Source organism: Aulonocara sp. 'chitande type north' Nkhata Bay, linkage group LG15, assembly GCF_057382095.1.
Source record: "Aulonocara sp. 'chitande type north' Nkhata Bay isolate Kocher_YH1m ecotype deep benthic linkage group LG15, A_spYH_male_GT1.1, whole genome shotgun sequence".
NCBI lineage: Eukaryota > Metazoa > Chordata > Actinopteri > Cichliformes > Cichlidae > Aulonocara > Aulonocara sp. 'chitande type north' Nkhata Bay.
Genome location: NC_141358.1, coordinates 41,441,320 through 41,463,467, shown reverse-complemented (window position 1 = coordinate 41,463,467; position 22,148 = coordinate 41,441,320). Strand labels below are relative to the sequence as shown.

At 42.9% G+C, this 22,148-nt stretch overlaps 1 protein-coding gene across 4 annotated transcripts; it reads left to right on the top strand.

The window, feature by feature from the left end:
- The first annotated feature begins 534 nt into the window (after positions 1-534).
- On the top strand, positions 535-21,462 carry kdm4aa (lysine (K)-specific demethylase 4A, genome duplicate a). 4 transcript variants are annotated; one of them, XM_086263508.1, is made up of 22 exons: positions 535-667; positions 2,981-3,145; positions 3,799-3,974; positions 4,061-4,175; positions 4,809-5,002; positions 5,305-5,354; positions 6,362-6,465; positions 6,585-6,722; positions 6,832-7,067; positions 8,249-8,535; positions 8,904-9,298; positions 9,711-9,807; positions 9,989-10,173; positions 11,148-11,352; positions 11,806-11,882; positions 13,116-13,171; positions 13,819-13,927; positions 15,636-15,824; positions 15,931-16,101; positions 17,137-17,256; positions 17,640-17,732; positions 17,833-21,462. In XM_086263508.1, the coding sequence occupies exons 2-22, from the start codon at positions 3,008-3,010 to the stop codon at positions 17,971-17,973; spliced, it is 3,276 nt and encodes a 1,091-aa protein (XP_086119634.1). In that variant the 5' UTR covers positions 535-667; positions 2,981-3,007; the 3' UTR covers positions 17,974-21,462. The 4 variants fall into 4 exon arrangements, with proteins under 4 accessions (XP_086119634.1, XP_086119632.1, XP_086119630.1 ...); XM_086263506.1 differs by having other exon boundaries at positions 9,708-9,807; XM_086263504.1 differs by having other exon boundaries at positions 8,904-9,322; positions 9,708-9,807.
- The last annotated feature ends 686 nt before the right edge of the window (positions 21,463-22,148 follow it).

Sequence of the window (22,148 nt, the reverse complement as noted above, 5' to 3'; positions counted from 1 at the left end):
GATTATGCAATTTCCCCCCCTTGCTACAGCAATTGGGGATGCATATAGACTGTGCAACTCCTTGATTACTCCAGCAGCAAGTACTTTTTGTCGGTGGAACCACCTGTCGTCTATAACTGTTGGCACAAGGCACCTTGATCAGGACGATGTAAAAGCTCAAAGCTCATTTACTTACTAATGCTAGTTGTATTTCCACACAAAACACAGATTGTAACTGATCTCAGTGGAAGCCTACCCAGTGGCTTCTTGCCTCACAATCTGGTTCTCATCAGTTTACCATCAAAGGCCAAAGGTTTATCCACAATAAAAATGTGAAAAAATGAACATAAAAAAAGCTGCTGGCCTCTCACAACCGTGACATTAAAATAAAACATCAGAATCTCTTCAACTTACTTTTAATATCTCAGAATGGGAAACAGGTGTTTCATCAGCTGAGCTGTCCGTAATCAGAACAGCAGGAGGCGTGGTCTGGAAACACAGGGCGTTGTGATTAGCTGGGAGACTATGGTAGCCCCGCCTTCATATGCGCTGTGTAAACAAACACACACTGGGCATGCGTCACTGTAATAATGGAGGACTGTCTTTTCTAGCCGGACTGATGTTGTCCGTATTGCAACTCTGTTACCTGTGATCGGAGAGCAAACAACTCCCCTTCATTTCAGCGTGTGTAAGTTAAAGTTTGTCACTTGTGAAGCGGCTCACTTTGAGGGGAGCAGAAATAACTGTTAAGTTTGCGCATGAGAAACTAACGGTGAGCAACAAGCCATGTTTGCTAGTTGGTTAGCAGCTGTCAGATCTCCGAGTCCGCAGCACTTCTGCTATTAACTTCTACCAGTTTTGACGGTAGGATCTGCGCTGTCCGTAAATGTTGGCTACTTAGTGGTTACTTTTGAACATTAGGGTGTTTTTGATTTTTGTTGACTTAACTTTTAATTCTCGGGTCGCAGAACAAGCTATGCTGCAGATAGCATTTTAGCTAGCGGACTAGCGAAATATTTTTCCGAGGAGATGCGCTGTAAGTGGGCTACCACGTGTGAGTGACGTTCTGCTGAGCCAATCACATGCCGAAGATAAGACTGAGTCGGGACTGTGTCCAATCACAGAGGATCTCCGAGTCTTCCAGTAAAGTCCGTTAAGACAGAGTGCAGCGTTGCCTTTAGCTAAAAGTTGAGTATGTGTGTAATCGGAAATCGATTTTTGTGATACACAATGTTTAGTTAAACTAATTACTTCGGGAGTTTACGTTATTATTCTGTTAAAGAATAAACTAATCAAATATAGTTTATTGTGTGTTATTACTAAAGGTGGAGGCTTGGTTAAAGTTTTTTTTGAATTCACAAACCTGAAACGAGGCTGTAGATGGTGTTTGGGATCCGTGTGTTTATGTTCTGGTCCCAGTCTGGGTGGATGTTTTGCTGGGAGTGCTTTTGACTGAGGAGAGGTTTTCAGTTTTCATGAAGTTAGGAAAATGTTCACAAGCAGACAATAATGTAAAATCACAGAAGTTATTGCTGCGATGCTTGGTATAGTTCAACTTGGTGATATGTCCGAAACTGTGTTTGTTGATATAATTAATTATCACGAGAAGTCTCAAATAAGCATTTATTTCTAGACCCACGAATTGTTGGGTGGGTGTGGGCGTGGTGCCTTTGTTGAAACTGTAGTGCCCAGCACTGCTATGAGGTTGTGGTTTATTACATCCTGTGTAGAGATTTTAATTTGAATTATGATTATGGCTTTTAACAGTTATGAAAACAAGCTAATCAGGATAAGATTACTCTTTTTTTTTTTCATATTCATTTGAAGATTTTGTTTTGTCTTTGTAGTAAAATGAGACCAGATACAGCCTCAGGTCAACGCAATATTTTCAGAAGTAAAAGTTGCAGAAAGGATCTGTAGCATCATTAATGTTTGTGTGTGTTTATATTTGAAAGCATTTTGGTTGCTTGTTAGCTTCAGCTCTACTTAGTTCTGTGTGTGGAGACCAAGCATCTCTCCTGAGGTGTGTGAGTCTGCTGCTGTCTGGGCCTTTTTTAGGCCTTGTCTGCACCCAGAGAGATCCCACTGTGGAAGCTGTGGGCCAGCAGGTATTGACAGTTGCTCTTGCGAAACGGCCTTTGTGGTCAAAACACCCACTAGTCGGGCAACAATCAGTCCCTGTGAGCTTGACTTTTTTATGTATTTATGTAGTTTTTTTAATTGACGTTTCTTTAAAGTTAAAGGGTATCATCTACAAACAAAGAAATTTTTCAAAGGCCATAAAAACTGGATATTTGACAAATTAATGACTTATCACAGTAAATAATTGACCAAAATCATTGTTTTTGCTGTAATTGAGCAGCCTTGTTTCCTGTGTGCTGATTTCAGAAGGTTTTAGGTTTTATCATAGATAACATTAGTCTTTGTAATGTAAAAGTGAAACTGGCTCCAAAGTTACACAGAGTGATTTTTTTTTAAACTTGCTAAGTTTAAGGGTTTTTTTTGTTTTTATTTTTTCAAGTTTGTATTAAAAAATTGATGTTCTGGTTTTATCACCTGGCAGTGTGTTTGAGATGATCAGTTAAGTCTGTTAAATGGCACAGAGGGGTTCAGACGTGGTCACAGACTTAAAAGAGGAACTGTGAACCTGTGGGGATGGTGGATATCTGGTGAATGTCACTGATTGTGGTGTTTGTGATCACTGCGGCAGATCAGTTAGAATATATGATAGAAGATGCTTGAATGGTTTCCTGTACTTAACTGACAGGCTGTGCAGATTTTCACTTTGTGTGTATATGAATGTAGAGCACATGATTAAAAAAAATGCATAGCAACTAACGTTAATAAAGAGCAACATCAGCTAAAGGCAAGTCACAACAAAGAAACTGAGTTACTCCCAGGATGCTCCCACAGATGCTCCATTGATGCTAAGCGTGCTGCATTGTCTGAATGTATGCTTAACTGTCAGGCAAACAGACATAATCGTGTTTATGTTTTCCAGAGTTGAGGTCACAATAACACTCCCAAGATGACCACAGACACGCCAGCCCAAAGTGTGGGCTGCAGGGTGATGACATTCACCCCCTCCAAAGAGGAGTTCAAGGACTTTGGACGTTACATTGCCTTTATGGAGTCACAAGGAGCGCACAGAGCTGGGATGGCAAAAGTAAGTTGCTTCTGTCTTTTTGTCACTTTTTGTTTAGCAGAGCAGAGAAACGCTGCGAATGTCTTTGTACCACAGCTGTTAAAGACTTTTGAACCAAAGCACAAAGTCAGAAGCCAGTCGTTTCCTGTTCATTAGTGTTTAGAGGATCACATCTGAAAGTTTGCTCTTAGTGTGAAAACATGAACCTAACAGGAAGTTAGGTTAACTGGTCGTGTTCAATGTTGACATATTCAGAGTTTTATCATCCTTTTAGTTACTTTAAATAGTCGCTTATAACATTTGTGTTGCCATATAAATGTTCTGAAGAGGCAGATGTAAGAGGAGTCTGAGACTCCTGTGCTATTGTTTAAAGCTAACATGCCTGTAAAGTCACTCATTAAAATAACATAACTTGTGCACTGATTCATAGCCGTACTTCCTGTGTCATCTTTACATACACACAACGGTATCTGTCTACACAATTTCCATCAATTGTTAAAATATGTAAAAAAAAAAAAAAGATTTAAGACAGGAAGATAAATGTATTTTAAATAATAATAATATCAATGATAATATGTAAAAGGGGTGAGAAATTCAGTGTGATACTAATTCCAGAAATTCACTATTTTCCTTCTGCTGTTGCCCTGAGTTTCTCTCATCTGTGCTCCTTGCAGGTTATTCCTCCTAAAGGCTGGAAACCCAGAAAGACTTATGATGATATCGATGACCTGGTGATTCCCGCTCCCATCCAGCAGGTGGTTACCGGCCAGTCAGGACTATTCACACAGTACAACATCCAAAAGAAGCCCATGACTGTCCATGATTTCCGCAAGACCTCCAACATGGACAAGTCAGTTTACTCAATGAAAGTTTGCATGAATGGGTTTCAGCGACTGTGACCTCTGCTCAGTCTTCTCTGAATATCTCTCTCTGTAGATTCTGCAGCCCACGATACGTGGATTTTGACGAGCTGGAGAGGAAGTTTTGGAAGAACCTGACCTTTAACCCTCCACTTTACGGTGCTGATGTCAGTGGAACGCTATACGATCCAGTGAGTGGTGATAGGCTGCATACATGGAACTTAAATATATTAAATTCTGTTTGTGGTAGACAGGTGGGGTTGTTAAAAAATGTAGTTTACACATTCCTCCTGTGCCAGTGTTATTACCTGAGTATTTGTGATAAATCGTTGAGCGATAGAATCAGCTGGCTCTCAGAGAACCTCTCTTCCGGCGCCCATCTTCAAGTTCAGTGTCTTGACTGCCGTCTCTGTTCTGCAGCCTCGGTGAGCTCAGAGCAAATGAAGCAGCTCTACCTGTTGCAGATTCGGACTAGTCTGGCACTCCAAGATCAGAAAGATTACCGTTCCCAGCTGGGGTCCAACGAATTGTAATCTCTCATGGAAAGAGAGAATCTGTGGAGGAACGTGTGGATAGAATTGAGGCAAACTGATGGGAAAATACAACCACATATTATACACTGGAGCTAGCTTGTTACTAGCTGCACTACTAAATTGATAAACTGGGATGCGGTTGTTCTCATAGATTAAAAAAAGAGACTTTTATGTTCACAAACTCACATCTTTCTTCATTCCTTAGTTTTCCTGATCAGTTAAAGGTAAATCAGTTTCACACATACGGTTAGTCGTCCTGACTTGCAGCCTGTGTGAATCCTTCCTCTGCAGGATGTGACTGAATGGAACATTGGTCGTCTCAACACTATCCTGGACATTGTGGAGAATGAGAGTGGCATCAAGATCACGGGTGTCAACACGCCCTACCTGTACTTTGGGATGTGGAAGAGCGCCTTTGCGTGGCACACAGAAGACATGGATCTATATAGCATCAACTACCTGCACTTTGGAGAGCCAAAGTCCTGGTAGGGTCACTGACAAACCTCACCTTTGTTTGAACGAGTGAATATTAACACATATCTAGTTTTTGTATTTAGCAGAAGTCTGTTTGCCAAAGCAGCCAGTTTACAAAACAGTTTAGAAAAATCCTTTAAAAATGTCTTTGTTTGTTTATTTACTGTTGAAAACATTCAGTTATTGTTTCTGTTCATGTAGTTATTACTTAAAGTGAAGCAGGGATCTCATCCACCGATTGGAGCATTTTTGACTCTGGTGTAAACGTCACAATCACCTTTTTCAGTATTTCTGTACGTTTGTTACTTCTTAGGTACGTCGTCTCACCAGAGCAAGGGAAACGTCTGGAAAGGCTCGCCAAGGGTAGGTGACAGAACCCTTATTGTTGTCTTTAAGCTGCTTGATCACAGAGTCGATGCCTGAAGTGACTTCAGCTTATTATGTGTAGATGTATGAATCCAATCCAATTTTATTTCTAAAGCACTTTAAAATACCCAGCACAGGAACAAAGCGCTGTACAGAAAATAAGTTAAAACAATAGAATAACAGAAAACAGCAAAATAAATAAATAAAACACATAAAACATAAAATTAAAACAAAAACAAGATAAAACGGCATCGAATCACCTAAAAACAACTGAAATAAAAATAAAAACCAACATCTCACGTGGTGTCAAAGGTCAGGGTAAAGAGGCGGGTTTTCAAGAGTGACTTAAAAACAGGTAAAGAAGTGGCCTGTCTGAGCTCTAAAGGAAGCTCGTTCCACAGTTTGGAGCTGCTACAGCAAAAGCACGATCTCCTCTAAGTTTACGCCCAGTCCTGGGTACATGCAGGAGCAGCTGATCAGCTGACCTGAGAGAGCGGGTGGGTGTATAAGGCTGTAGCAGCTCAGAGAGATAAGATGGAGCTAGGCCATGGAGAGCTTTTAAAAGTAAATAAAAGAATTTTAAAATGAATCCTAAAAGAAATGGCAGCCAGTGAAGTGAAGCTAAACCAGGGGAAATGTGCTCAAACTTTCAAGTGCCAGTTAAAAGACGAGCTGCGGCATTTTGAGTAATATATGATGCGCTGACCCCAATATAAAGTGCATTACAGTAATGCAGCCGAGTGATAACAAAGGCGTGGATCGCTGTCTCAAAGTGCTGCCGCGAAAGAATTGGCTTTATTTTTGCAGCTGCCTGAGGTGAAAGAAGCTCGATTTTACCACTGCCGTATGAAAGGGGAAGTCCAGTGTACACTCAGAAAGCACCCCAGAGACTGTAACGGCAGTGATGTTTACATATCCCACATAACTGTTTTACACTAAACCATTTAAATAAAAAGAGCCAACGAGGCCCAACTGCACCGCTGCTGATGAGATCCTGTTTCCAGGTTTCTTTCCAGGTAACGTCCAGGGCTGTGAAGCCTTCCTGCGCCACAAGATGACTTTAATTTCACCATTCATCCTGAAAAAATATGGCATACCATTTGAAAAGGTAATCTTTTATTTAATTTGCGTTGTCTTACATGCAACACTAAATGGTGATGAACAGATAAGCAGAAAAAATAAAATAAAACATTCATCTTATACTGATCTGTGTTGTTCTCGACTCAGGTCACTCAGGAGGCCGGGCAGTTCATCGTGACGTTCCCGTTTGGTTATCACGCTGGTTTCAACCACGGCTTCAACTGCGCCGAGTCAACTAATTTTGCCACTCAACGATGGATCGATTACGGCAAACAAGCAACGCTGGTACATAACGACGTTTGAACGGCACTGAGTATAACTCCACAGCTGGTTTATTTATAATGAAGTGAATTCTTATCAACTTCGTAGTGTGTTAAGAGTGTTTTCCTCTCAGTGTTCATGCCGGCAGGACATGGTGAAGATCTCCATGGACGTATTTGTACGCAAGTTTCAACCTGAACGTTACAAGCTGTGGAAGGCAGGGAAAGACAACGCTCCCATCGACCACTCCAAGCCCACGCCGGAGGCCGCCGAGTTTCTGAAAGAAGACAAAAAGATCGGACCTTCAAAGGAGAGTCCTGCTGAGGTGCCATCCGAGGAGCCCAACACTGCTGTCCAGGAGGACAAAAGGTCTGATTTATAGTCACTACTAACCCACTGCTCCTATATTCACGGAGTTTTCTGATACGGATGTGAACCGGTCGTAATAAATCATTGTTAAATGCTCAAAATCTTTACCCAAACTATTTATATGGCATATAAACCAATTTTAAGTACAATAACAATAATCAGCTAAAGCTAATTAGTTGAATTAAAACATGCATCCACCATAAAGATGAAAATTTGAGTCACTGCAGATTTGCAGATGTTCTCAGCTTAAAGATTGCAGTGATTCAGACTGTTTCCAGTACGGAGGTGGTTCTGTCTCCACTCAGAGGAGCAGCACTGACACAAATCTCTTTAGGCTCTGCCAGAAGTGATTGAGCATAGGCTGTGACAGATTATGTGATTTGCTCTCACATGTCAGCCTCACTTGGAGTCAGCTAGGGGTGGGGGAAAAAATCGATACTGTGTAGTATCGTGATATTTTGTTTGCTAATAATGTATCGATACAGGGACAGCAGAAATCGATATTTTGTTACAAACAACTTTTTCTCTGAAGTCAACATGCTCTGCAGTCAGAGCATGTTGACTTCAGAGCACGTTGATCCTTTTTCTGAGCAAGAATCCTGACATTCCTTCACTGTCCAAATGTGTTTAACTTTTTTTTTGGCAGCAATAAACATGACAGTTTACTTATTTTAATTTAAGACATGTTTTATTTTAATTAAGTTTAAAACTTTTTTATTTAATGTAAAGTTATATTTTTTTAAATTTACTTTCAAATTCTTCAGTTGCTGAAGGGGCTGCATAGTTTTCATAAATTGCATAGTTCAGAATAGCTGTAATTGTACCAGATGGTTGCATTCAGTTAAGTTGGACTAGACTGTAATACAAACCGTTCAGTTTGTCAACAATAAAACTGAAATGAGAGAAAGACTGAGTGTGAGACTTTGATATTAGATAAAATGAATATTGATAAAGTTTACCTTTATGTGCAGAATTTAAATATCGCAAAATATTTTTAAAAAATCGCAATAATATCGTATCGTGCGTTAAGTATTGTGATAATATCGTTTCGCGAGTTGTATGGTGATTCCCACCTCTAATGTCAGCCTCACTCGGAGTTGTTAGTTTGTTCGCGGCAGTCTTTGAGAAACACGGTTTAGTTTTGAGTCCTGTCCAACATGTCTTCGATTTGCTCTCCCAAGTATCAGTCCAGAGCCTCACACTGGGACTAAACGTCAGCTTGAAGCTGTCAAAGCCTCTGAAGATGTCAAACCTGAGCTGCCAGTGGCGGGGGTGGAGCCAAAGGAGGCGGAGGTGGAGCCAAAGGAGGCGGAGGTGGAGCCAAAGGAGGCGGAGGTGGAGCCAAAGGAGGCGGAGGTGGAGCCAAATGAGGCGGGGGTGGAGCCAAAGGAGGTGGAGGTGGAGCCAAAGAAGGCCAAGCTGTCACGTAAGGAGTCTCCAACTAAAGTGACCAGCAAGGCAGAAAAAGGTACCTCAGACTTCACACCAATGTTCCCTCACACAAACTCCCTGAGCCGACACTTGGACCACTGTGAGCAACAGCAGACGTGTGCACTGTGGTCACGCCAGCATCCAAGTTACATGTTTATTAAAATAATCAAATTACAGCGTTTATGTTAGACTACTTTTAACTGCTTCAGCCCACTTACAATTAAAATTTTAAAGACCTCTTGTTTATGACCTGTGCAGCATGTTAACACTATTGGAAGTAAAAATAACTTGAATATGTGAAATAAAGTGAAGATTATAAAAAGACTCTGTGGTACACTGAACCCATGTCCTGTAAAAGTTTGGGGGCAAAGTGCTAGTCTGTGTATCTCAATGAATCTCTTTCAGACACAGTGAAAGTCAAGGAGGTGAAGAAGGAGAAAGGGACCAAACCCCAGCCTAAAGCTCAGTCCAAAGCCAATGCCAAGAAAACTTCAAACAGACGAAGTCCGCTGAAAAAAGAGAAGAACTGCGTGGTGGCTATGGAGGTCTTTCCTCCCGAGTCCACTGAGAACCAGGTGGTTTCTCTGGGCGCTGAGGAGACCGCTGGAAGCGAGGAGCCTCCACTGGACAACAGCTGCAGCAAAGTGTTTCAGAGGACGCTGAGTCCCGCAGACGTCCTGCACGTCCACAGCTATGCCAAAGGAGACTACGGCGACGGAGAAGTGCTGTACAGAGAGGAGAAGACGAGTGAGGATAGCGACCATGAAACCGAGGAGGACAACTGTCATGTTGGCAAAGCAGTGAGTGGACATGTATTTAACATTGTAAGTTACCCACTGCTGTAGTTTTTGCACTTTTCTGGCCTTGTCATTCCAAGATGTGTGATCTTTGTACTGTTCTAAACATTTTCTCCAGTCTTTGGTTCGTGTGTTTGTCCAAATGCATACATGCAGCCATCAACACTCTTTGCTACTTTCCACGACTGCATTACTTTAACTATACCATCGCTAACTAAGAATTCTGGTGCAGCCCAGTCTCGTCATCTAGTGGTGTGTAAGCCTTTTTTACTTTCATGCTCAGATATTATTAATATAAAAACACCCTAAAATGATGAAGGCGCAGGCCTCTGGAGAATGATGCATATATGGTGCAAACATGATCAACTGCAAACTAGCTGTGTGGCCTTTTGAAAATGCTGTTTCTCTCCAGCAGGTGGCAAAAGCGATGGCAGGACTTCGAGACTTTGAGACTGACCTTGGGCAGCTTCCAGGACACCATCCACTCATAAAAGACGGCATGAGTGATGAAGGTGTGTCTGAACACTTTAAGGTCCCATTATCTGCATGTAGTTTATATTTGAGAGGTAATTAAGCCACCTTTGACTTCAAAGCCAATAACAGAATTAGATTAGTGAAACTAAACAAACCAGGCCTCTGTCATTCCTAATGCTGTTTTAGCTAAATGTGTTGTCTTTGCTTTTTGTGCCTCAGAGACTCCAGAAGAGCCGCCCCCAGTGGAGGCAGGGGGTGTGGAGGGTGAGGGCTGGGCCAAGCCTCTGGCTCACCTGTGGCAAAGCAGGCCACCCAACCTGAAGAAAGAGAGGGAGTACAACCAGCGAATAGGCTCCAAGCCTCCATACTGCTCCATCTGTTTGCTCTTCCACACGTACCACCAGGTAATTCGCAGCAGAGCAGACCTGCTCCTCACCAGTCCACCGAGACAAAACCAGATATGGTACAGGCCCCCGCAGCATCTGAACATGCAAGTAATATAGTGTTCTTTGGTGAGATGAGCCAAGCCAGGTGAGGTTTGCTAAAAGGGATTTTTATCAGAACAGTTGCATCATGGGAAGTTTACACTGTTTTAATTGGTCCAGACTGTATCTTCTGATACATCACAGTACAGAGTAAATCCAGCCTCACGGCAACTTCATTTACCAAACTGCATCTACATGAATTCAATGAATGCACTTGGTAGTGTCGGGCCATATGTAAAGATTTCCCACCGACACCTGTCAGTCCAATAATCGACGATGGGCGATACATTCGCGCACGCGCAGACTTTTTGATGGGCAATGTAATCATGCACGGACTGATTTGCCCGTTTACAACACAGAAGTTCAAACATGGACGAACTAATTTCCCCCCCAAAATTAGGGCTGTCGTTGATATGTTCGTCCAGTCCAACTCTCGTACTTGGCATTGATCCTCTTTATGGCTGTTCGTGCAAACTTGAACAGACTCCAGATTTTCCATTTTAAACAAAAGTCCGTCATCTGTGAAATCTTCAAACGTTCCATTCATAGACTGAATGTCGTGTCATATCATCTATATTTACCTTTTTCCTCAACTATTTTCCCTTCTTTCATCCTACAAACATCTCATCTTCAGTACTGGTTTCCAGTCTGCTAATATTAGCGCTGTACCTTAATGTGTGACTGTTTTGCTTCTTAGATGTTTGATTGATCATAATCAGGTTTGAATATGGAGCGACTCCAAAAATAGTATTTTTGACAGCTAATCAGGGCGCGTAAGATTACGGAGCATTTAAACCTCTGCGGCTGAAGATGAAAGCAGTAAATTGTGTGTTTCGAGAGACAAACAGCAACTCTTAACAGAGTCCACATGTGTTTGTTGTGACTGCTGTCAGACTGAGTGTGCGAACAGCATCGACACGCACGTGGTGGTGGCCGGGGAGCGGATGCGAACCAAACCTCTGATTCCTGAGATGTGTTTCACCACCACCACAGAGGACGACGCTGAGTGTGAAGAGCAACCGGTCACTCCTCGTCTGGAAGAAGATGGAACCAGTCTCCTCATCAGTTGCTCACAGTGCAGCGTGAGAGTTCATGCATGTCAGTACACGCATGTGCGCCTGCACACACACGCACTCTTCAAGTAGGAGTGTTAGTTTATATCTAACCTAGCCTTGTTTGACATATGAGTGTTTTCATCAGAGGCTTTTCCTGCTTTAAAACGAGTCTTTAAGTGTGACCACTATACGCACAAATGATGTTTCAGCGAGAAGAAGAATTTTTGTTTCAAAATAGTTTATCGAAATGACCAGAGAACAACGAGGAATTAAATTCAAAGAACAAAATAGAATATGAAGTCTTTTACGCTCCTGAGTAATCATTTCATTACGAGTTTGAACCGATGCAAAGGCCAAACAAAACAGAGGACATTTCATACACAGCATTTATCATATCATCAGTTATTAATCATGTTATAAAAATGGAATCATTAAAGCTTTTCATAGTTCTTCAGTGTTTCACTGACGTCTCAAAGTTTGCATTTCTATCTTCCAGCCTGTTACGGTGTCGATCCAGCCAGTGTGAACAAGGAGTGGAAGTGTGCACGCTGCAAGGCCAACGCCATGACTGAGGTCAGCCAATAATTGTGGCTGTTTTTACTCTTTATCGAGCCGTGCAAGTTAGCATGAATCCAGTTGGTAGTCAAGGGATTTGTTTCCTAACGGCTTCTAAAAGTGGAACTGTCCATCCTGCTTCTTCACAAGTCCCACATTCCAAATCATGAAAAGATATTTTACACAATCACTATTTGCACCATTAACGTGTAACATGAATTACATTAATTAACGTGTAGTGTTTTTTTTAAGGGTGTTGAATTATATTAATTTAGTAGATGTGATGGTTTTACAGTTACCTGTTTTCTACACCAGAGAGAAGAAAAACGTCACTTTTTACAACTTGTAGGCAGATCATTTGATACCGTTGGAGTTACAAGCAAAAGATTACTTGCCTAAAACAATCAGATACATTAAATGCTACATCAGTTTATAATTAGCTTGCATCTTGATAATGTACTGATATGCACCACTGCATGAAACACATTATTATAAATAGAGACTCGAAGGAGAGACTGCTTTGAGTCCATTAGATTTATACTCTAACACTTTGGTAGTGCAGGGTTGCTGAATGAAGAAAGGATTAGGCTACTAATTACTATTTATGAATACAACACACACACACACACACACACACAAATAAAGCAGTTATCTCCCCCCTGACCCGTCATCCTGGCTCCCCGTTGCCGTCCCGTCCCCAGGCAGGGACGATATATAGACAGAGGGAGATGGAGTATTTGTTATTTATTCATCAGGATTGAAATATTTCTGCCTACATGTGTGGTTGTCATGTTTGATCATGTGATTAAACACTGAATTAACTGCCTCGTTCATCACAGTTTAGAAAATAAATTCAGTGTTTCAAAAATTCATCACGGAGAGGAAGAAGTGTGTGTGCAGTCGTTTTCAGGTTTGCACCTTTTCTTGAGCTCTGCTGTGACAGAACCTGAAACTGCTGCAGGCTGACTTCATCACAACTGTGTGAACTTAATGTGACTTGACTGTAACAGATGTTCATTAATATGTAAAAGACGAATACTTAAGCTGTAATGTGACAGTGAGGAACTTGAACAGATCCATTGGGTCCCTAATTTTACCTCCCACGTGTTTGAATAAACTTTTAGATCAGACACATTGTGTTTGATATCTCCAACCACATCATAGACATTGATTTATTAAATCCATATTTAGATGTTAGCTACCAGATGTTCTGTATTTTCATCATTTTGATCATCTCGCTCTTTTTTGTAGAATTGCTGCCTGTGTTCATTGAGGGGCGGAGCTTTGCAGAAAGCCAACAATAACAAGTAAGTCATTTAAGATACATTAGTGAGTGAGCACATCTGATCATGTGGTGCATCTCGAGATTAAATTCTGTTCTTAGAAACAGAAATCCTCTTGTTTTATTTTCCTCTCTTTCTGTCAGAGAAAATGCAGCAGGTAGCTTTTACCAGCCACATGAGATCTCTGTCTCCGCAAGAAGTTGAATATCATTCAGGGCCTGGCCAAGAAGCCAGGTGGTAGGAAATCATGAAATTGGAAGGATAAGAGCGTGCATGTTAGCAGGAACTGAAAGATAAATTCAAGGGGATTATTCTTGAGTAAATCAGGTGGGGATTTTGTCAGTCTGTGAGACGGTTATTTTAAAAAAGAAAACATTAAAATGTTAAAATGAGTTGCTATCTTGGTGCCTGGAGGCCCTTATTACATCTAGACGGCCTGCAAGTAAAGTGTAAGTGGGGAAACGTGGGTGTGATTCAGTAATGGACTTGACTTCATTGTTTTGTGTGATGATGCGCACAAAATTGACTCCCCTGCCATCTGATTCATTTTGCTGTATCTTTGCTTGGATAATTAGAACCATAAAAACAGATGAAGAAAACAAACAACATCAAACTGATGCTGCCTGTGGTCGGGTGTGACCTCTTTGTGGGGGTGTGTTTGTGTGTTGCAGGTGGGTACACGTGCTGTGTGCGGTTGCTGTGCTGGAGGCACGCTTTGTCAACATCACAGAAAGAAGTCCTGTGGACTTGAGTGGGATCCCACTGCAGAGATTCAAACTGGTAAGTTCACATTTTTATGAAGAAGGAAATTCGAGTCTGAAAGCTGCTAATTAGAGTGAAAGTGCGGCCTCCAAACAAACAACGTGAACAAAACAAAGATACCAGCAAGTACAAATAATGTCACGAACAGAGACAGAAGCTGAAATCTTAGGACGTCTAACACTTCCTCTACACAGATGACAGCAGTTTATCATTAGTTATATCTCTTTAGAAGAAACACTGTTGTTCTGAAGAGATGACACTAAAAAGTGTGACACGGGTTTCTTTATGTAGTCGTCTGCTACAGATTGTGATTAGAAGCATTTCAGGACCCAGTACAGACTTTAAGCTGGCGAGGTGTGATTGCGGATGACGCTCAGGTGCGTCTGGACTCTGGCCCAGCGACAGGGAGGTGTCAGTTCAGGTGGTCGCCCGCGTATCCACCGGCGCTGGTGACGAGGTGGGTCCGGAGGTGGCGGTGTGGCCGTGAGCCGAGGCTCCCAGACGGGTTGGCGGGCGGCCGGTGGGCAGGCCTCTGGTGGAGGTGAGGCCGGTCTGGCCAGCATGCCGACTTCAGGCTTAGCAGGACCCTCGCACGCCCCGACCTCCATCTCCGGCGGGTGAGGTCCCTCGTGCGCCTCGTCCTCTGGCCCCAGCTGGGTAGGTGGTGGGGGTGGAGGTTGCTCGGCTACCCTCCTTCGGGGAGAAGAAACCGGGTCGGGCCACTGCCGGGCACCAGCCGCTCCTACCCGAGGAGTGGGTACAGGTGCAAAGACAGGTTGGCTGGTCTCACTCTAGGGGCCGGCGCGGGTGCACTCCCACACAGTCGAGGGTCGCGGGTGTGGGTGGCGTCGGCCAGGACCCAGTCTAAGCTGCAGTTCTTCCCATTGTTGCCACCTGCTCCCTCCACGTGGTCCCCATTTGGGCCAGCTCCTCTCCTGGCTGGCCCAGTACTGGGTCGGGCGTGCCCCCATCCTGGGTTTTGGCACCCCTGGAAACGACCCACAGCAGACCTGCCCACACATTCATGCTTTTCAGCATTTACTTTTATTTGCACGGTTGCTGTGACACACAGATGGCTGCAGCTTTGCAGCCACACACACCAACAACATTGACAACAGACAGGACCCAGTACAGACTTTAAGCTGGCCAGGTGTGATTGCAGATGCCGCTCAGGTGCGTCCGCCTCCCCTGCAGCAGCACTGCAGACCACGCCCCTCCACAGTCATGATGCAGCTAGATACAGTACAGTTGTTCGAGATAGCAGAAAAACAGCTGTGTTACGGTTAAACTCTAAAGAGGTTAAAATATCTTAGATTTCCTGACAGTGTAGCTCCTAACATGATGGCACATAAGATGAATTCTGTATGTTGGTAGTAGTGCTTTCATGTCACCTGCTCAGCGTCACTTTGTTATCAACCAATTTACTGATTTTAGGATATTATGTGAACCAAGATACTAGGGGGGACTAATTTTATGGCGTACTTGCAGACAGTTCCTGCTGTTAAATACCAAGTACAAGGGAGCTTCTAGTGACACGACAGTGTCCCTGATGTGGCCGTAACTGTTCATATGTTTGAAATGGAAATGTGTGAAAGAAGAGGGAAGATGTTGGAGATGAGTTACCAGGTACATTTAATACTTGGTATGAGGGCAGTTTGTTCCTTGAAGTTTTGTTAATAAAAAATAATTTCATAGACTAAAACGAATTTTCTTTCACTTCAAACAGAAATGTTACTACTGTAAGAAGCGGATGAAGAAGGCGTCCGGCTGTTGCGTGCAGTGCTCTCACGGGCGCTGCCCCACCGCCTATCACCCCACCTGTGCGCAGGCCGCCGGGGTGCTGATGCAGCCAGATGAATGGCCGTTTGTGGTACACGTTACCTGCTGTCGACACAAAGGTCCCGCTCAGATTGAGGTAAAAAACAAACAAACGTTATTTTATACCCCAAACTTCCCCAAATATCAGATTTATGAAGCCGTTTGCAGTCGCACGCATAAAAATACTTTTTTCCCTTTGACAGCGCAATAAGGCAGCCATGCACGAGCTGACCGTGGGACAGAAGGTCATATGCAAGCACAAGAATGGGCGCTACTACCAGTGTGACGTGGTGCAGCTGTCCAAAGAGACGTTCTACGAGGTCAACTTTGACGATGGTTCTTTTAGCGATAACCTTTTCCCCGAGGACATCGTGGTACGTTCCACTACCTTCTACGTCTTTTCATTTTGTAAAGAACACAAAGTGGTTAAACATACTCTCAGGGAGTGGTCTCTTTAATAAAGGAGACCACACAGAATTTAAATAAACTTAATGTGAGGAAATGTCCATCAGCTGTCTCCAATAAGCTGCCTGCTGGTGTGGAGAGGCTGAACCGCCCTCTTCACAACCTGACTCGCTGCAGCGATGGCGTCCCATTACTGTACCACGCTCAGAGCCAGTGAGCCGTTAGCTCGTTCACAGGTGTTTGTAAAGGCTGGTTTCATGTGGCAAAGGGACCCAGTGTCCATATATTGTGTATCCTTGTAAACAAGCCTAGATGTCGACTTTGTACAGCAGTTAGTTGGCAGTAACATCCCAGCGTCAAAACAGTGAGTCGCAGAGATTAGCTAACAGTTTTAGCTTAAAACCGGCAAAGCTGAAACTGTTTAAAGGAAGTTAACGTAAAAAAACCTTAAATTCAGAAATGTTGCCAGTGTAATACAGTGGTGTGGTCATGATGAAGATGATGAAGACGCTGGGCAGCCTCCTGGTTAGCCTGTGAAACAACAACCACTCGTTGTGAGACTGTGAAGCTGGTATGAGCCATGAATATGAAGCAAACTGTGCTGGATGTCAAAGGCGATGCTCGTGTGTTTGCTTTCTTTTAGCAGACATTTGTTCAGACGTGTAAATGCACGTCGACACCCTGAGTTATCCACAGCGTGTGTCACTGCAGTAGACGGCAGCGGTTTAACCCTGCACTATATTTGGGATATTTTCACAGCTTGTCCCTGCAGGCAGACAGTTCATCCACCTGTGCTCGCCTTAAAGCCACCACACACCTTTGACAGTCATGTTACACAGCAGTTCCTGATTATAAGCCTCTGGAGTAATCCAAACATCATCTAGTGCTTCACACTTGACCCGAGCATCAGAACAGCTGACACTGCCATATTTCATGTCAGGTTGCATCAGATATTTATCCTCCTTTCACGTTTCTTTGAACTTGGTTTGTTTTTTGCCTGTTAGAACCGAGACTGCGCTCAGCTTGGACCACCGCCGCAGGGTGAGGTGGTTCAGGTGAGATGGACGGACGGCCTGGTGTACGGGGCCAAGTTTGTGGCAGCTCACGTCATTCAAATGTACCTGGTAAGATTTTTTTTGTCTTCTTTCTCCAGTTTTTAATCATGTAAAGAAAAAACTCTTCAGTGTGTAACAGCAGAGACGGGAACGCAGGCGGGAACCATTTCTGACTTCCAGTAAGGAAGGATGCGTTCGCTGGCGAGCACATCTCCTTCATGCCTCGTATTTCTGATTGGGGAATATTTTCAGAGTAGGTTGGACGCGTAGGAAGAAATCAAAATGCTTTACAGCTTCACATAAAACGAGTCACCTGCTCGGCTTTAAAGGCAGTCGTCTTCTGGCTGTTCCTGGAAACTTCTAGTAAATCAGCAGCAGATTGCAAAGACGTTGTTCAACAAGCTGAATGTTGTTATCTGTTTGTGTCCTGACTCAATGTTTCTGGACTGCAGGTGGAATTTGAGGACGGATCACAACTAACAGCCAAGAGAGATGATGTCTACAGTCTGGATGAAGAACTCCCCAAGAGAGTTAAAACCAGACTGGTACGTTCTCCCGTCTGTCCCATTCAGTGTTCCTTTCAGTTTACTTGGAAGTTCATCAAAATGAAGAAGCACTTTCAGTGACGGTACCATCTCTTTACAGTCGAAAGCATCGGACATGAGGTTCGACGGGATCTTCGAGGAGAAGGAAATCATTCAGGAGTCAAAGAGACAGAGAGTAATCAACTCCCGTTACAGGGGGGACTACATCGAGCCTGTGATCTACAGAGCCATCATGGAGTAACGGCCACTTCCTGTCTGCCCACCCACTCACCAGCAGCACTGACAGACTGAACTGTGCTCACTGTACCTTAACTTAGCAGCTAGCCGCAGAGAGAGTGTAGCTCCAGATGACTTCCTTCAGGACCCGCTTTGGACTGTTCTCTTTTTTCCTCTCCTGTCTGTAAGTCGAGGAAACTGCAGTATTGTTTCATTCAGTTTTTTCCACACAAGTCCACAGACGGGCTGAATCCACGCCCGGCAGCACGCATCAGAAGGAAGCAATACAACAAAAAGCATTACATCAGTCAAGTAGCATTTTGACACAAAGATGCCAATTTAAAAAAATGAGGTTTTGAATCTGCTCTAAACATTTCAGTCTCCTTAGTGTTGATCTAAGCTTAAAGCAAACTCGGCTTTATTTCATTTTGTCCTTTACCATTAGTGCCTGTGATACACTGAGCCCGGCAAGTAACAGGTCAGCAACTTTTTATACGCTCAGATTTACAGTTTCTGACTGTCTGAGTTCGTTAGAACGACCAGCATCGTCCAAAATGTTCACTCTTAAATTTCACTTGATGATTTATTACCCTACACTCGACTGTTGTAGCACAGGAACAAACACGCCTGACTGCACATCCTGTGTTTGCCACTGGTCCAGTTCTCTTCTCTACAGTAGAGAAAAACCAAAACACTCAACTGTTCCAACAGTTGGACTTACTGAAGGAAGGCGTGTGGAAGGGGCTGGTGCTATATGTGCACGCCAAGATTTCCTTCACAGAAATATTTCCCCAGTTACTGGTTCTTAAATATGTGGTAGCGTCACTGAAGCCAGGGCCACAGCAGTAAGGCAGGCAGCTTCTGAGGGGGGAGGCTGAGAACGAGCATCACAGACATACTTCTCGTCTTAAAGGTCATTTATGGAGATGTTTAACATTAAGTGCAGGAATCTTCCATTTTTGCTGACAGCAGCAGCTTCTTTGAGGGTTTTTGTGTTTAGAGTTGAAACTATTGCAAAACGATTGTATTTTCAGAATCAGCTGACGGCTCACACCTGCTGTTAGCTGCAGCAGTGGAAACGCAGAGACATCAAACATCTTAACGTTTACAGTTAATTATTTAAGGAGTCTGATCGAAGAGCTGAATTAACTTTATTCTTCTTCTACCAGTTACTCAAAAGATCAGTTGAGCTTTTAAAAACTTTACCCCTGAAACTTGCCGGGTTTCAAACTTTGAGGAGGTTAGACTGAAATACTGCCATGCTAATCTAATTGAACACAACTTGCTTGCACGCAGCAGCGCCACAGTGTTACAGAATGAACGGCACCCCCTACTTCACTAAAAGTGGATCAACTTCATAAGAATGTGCAAATTTGCCACAAACCATCAGACTTCCAGCTTGTGAGGCTCATGTACTACCACAGATTGTGGTCAGAGGAAACCATTTGTTTCCTTAAATAGCGTTTCAAAGATGCAGGAGTGACGTTGAAGAGTCGGGACAGTTCCCAACCTTAGAAGGTTCTTCAAGCTGTCCTGATGGTATTTTAAAGGTTTAGAGAAACTGTTGATCTGTGACGTCTGTGACAGAAGCCTGAACCGAGGCAAATGTTCACTTTAACAAGCAGGTGATCAGACCTCGCTGACCGCCAGATTTCTTACTCGGGGCTACATTGTTGCATAATGTAATTCATCACTCGTTAACAAGCTAAACTAGCCAATCGGTTGATCTTCTTCCATTTGGCATCCACAGATGTAAATGATTTGCAGAGTTGGAGAATTAAATTTCCCAATGATGACATTTGGAAAAATCCCCAACCCCCCCCACCCCCCTTTAACCCAATAGAAACAGGAGTCTATTAAGCCACAGTGCAGGTTACACAGTTACTCTCACTGGCAAACCTTCCAGCACATCTGGACTGGTGTTCAGTCCAACGACACTCTGATCACCTCTTTGTCAGGCGATCTTGTTACAAGGAGATTATTTTAAACTGCAACCTCAGTGTTTATCTGTAGTGCAGCTGGAACGCCCGAGTTTCTGTACCGAGACTTAATCAGTACCAACAAAAACTTTGCCTTAAATCTGTCAATAACCTGTATTTCTACTCTGATCAGACGACTCCTAATCTGACGGGTTTTAGACACATCGTGAGCATTTTTATGGCGTTTCGAGTTCAGTAACAGCAGTAAACTAAATGTTTTCCACTACAAGTACTTGGGGACAAATAAACAACATATCAGTGAAGTCTGTTGATTCTCCAAAGAGCCTCTTCCTGTGGGTGGACTTTGGTTTCATTGGACTGCAGCTGGTAGTCCTCGTTCAGCTCTAACATCCTCAGTGAGCTTGATGTAGTGGCACATGAACCAGTACACCTTCTACTGGTTCTGGTGTCCCTTCAGCTTGCAGTAGGTCGTCAGCAGCTGCAGTCCAACAGCAAAGCTGGAGTCTGTCAGCAGGGTGACATCCTCTGTGGAGGAGCAGCGCACTGATATTTAGTACAACAAGGACCCTGTGAAGGCGTCAGGAAGGGAAAACAAGATGAACCGTAGCAGCTGAACTTCTTATAAGGGCGAGAGGACTGTCCCAGTACAGGTGGCAAGAAAATAAATTCAATGCTTAAATTTGTCAATAAATATACTTGAGCAACACGACCACGTAAAGTTTGTATGTGGAAAAGACTAATAAGTGTAATATTTCAGAGGATTTTACTTTGATGCTGTTTGAAAGAATCTCCCTGTAACTTTTCCCAGCATTCCCGGCTGCAGGATACAGAAACTGATGACCTATTTCTCTTTGGGAGCGGTGCCATCTAACTCACTGAAATTGCCTCCTTGTCATTAACTGCATTCCTTCACATTTAGCAGAACTGAAATTCGCTTTTTCATGTTTTTACCTGCCTATTTATTAAAGGTGCTTTGAGAAAGCAGCCTCTGCGTTAATAAGAGTCTGCAGTGACCCTGCAGCCGTCAAGGTTGCCGATGTATGTTCTATTTTTTCTACACTATAGAGATGAATTTTAAAGAGTCCATTTGGATTTTTAATGCGCTTTGTTTCCTCTCTCTCCTACTGAAAACTGTGCTTTGCACTTTTATTTAAATTTGCGAGGACATTTGAACAGCTGTGTGCTAAATTTGTTAATGTTTAAGAATGTTAATTGTACATTTATAAGATGTCTTATGGATTGTGTGCTCCCCTCCTCCTCCCGGCCGAGCCTCGGGCGTCACAGAGTTCGTCTCCATCAGGCCGGTGCAGAATGAATTTGTTTTATTCAGAAACTATCAAAAGAGTTTTACGAGAGCGAGTGGGGACGGGATTTTCTTTCAATTCTATTTTGTTGTTGTTTTGTAAAAGCTGTTCTGTGTAAATGTCATTTTAAGATGTTACCTGTCGACACAGGAGAGACCGGTCCACTCTCGTCGTCTCCTCTTGAAGGAAAATATGAAAATACTTCCAGATTATCATCGAAACATTTTGTAAAAAGTCATGTGTTCGTTTCAGTAAAGAAATCTGCTTAAGCACCAGTTGTCTGTCTTGATCTTATCCATATAATTGAGGTAAGCCGTTTCCTGTTTCATTACTAAATGACTTCCCCTTCACTCTTGCTGCTGTCCTTCTGTCACAAATCGCTTCCAATACTCGTCTCTGAGTTTGCAGATGTAACTGTCTTTGTGCTGAACGTCCAATGACCCAACAACTTTCACTTAAGTTCAGACTCAAATTTTAAAGCCTGAAGGTCCTCGGGCAGGTTCCTGTCCTGTGATGTAAGGACGTTTATGTTAATATCAGAGCCTGGTTATTATAGTTAAATAAAAACTACTATTACTACTAAAAGTAACTAAAATAAAGTATTTTGAATATTGTAGCATAGTATAATACCTGCACTGGTTTTCCTTATTTTGCCTCTGATATATGCCCTCCTTACAGTAATCATCACAGAGACTGAAACTAATAAAAACTGAAGTAAAACTAAACAGTTTCAAATAAAATCCACTCTAGAAATTAACTGAAACTAAAAAAAAAGTCAAATAAAATTACTAATTAGAAAATAAATTTAACTCAGAGGTGTAAGAGTGCAAAAACATGCTGGCATGTCATATTCTACCAACATATGTTTAAAGGTGCTCAGTGTGAGTGAGATTGCAGCTCATCAGATTTGGCTTTTTGAGATTTGAAGCGAATTCATTGCGTTAGAAGGGCACTTT

Excerpts from the sequence above, each read along its gene's own strand:
- kdm4aa (XM_086263504.1), top strand. The coding sequence starts at position 3,008 with ATGACCACAGACACGCCAGCCCAAAGTGTGGGCTGCAGGGTGATGACA. Across the intron at positions 3,975-4,060 it reads AAGACCTCCAACATGGACAA|ATTCTGCAGCCCACGATACG; the intron begins GTCAGTTTACTC and ends CTCTCTCTGTAG. Across the intron at positions 7,068-8,248 it reads GCTGTCCAGGAGGACAAAAG|TATCAGTCCAGAGCCTCACA; the intron begins GTCTGATTTATA and ends TGCTCTCCCAAG.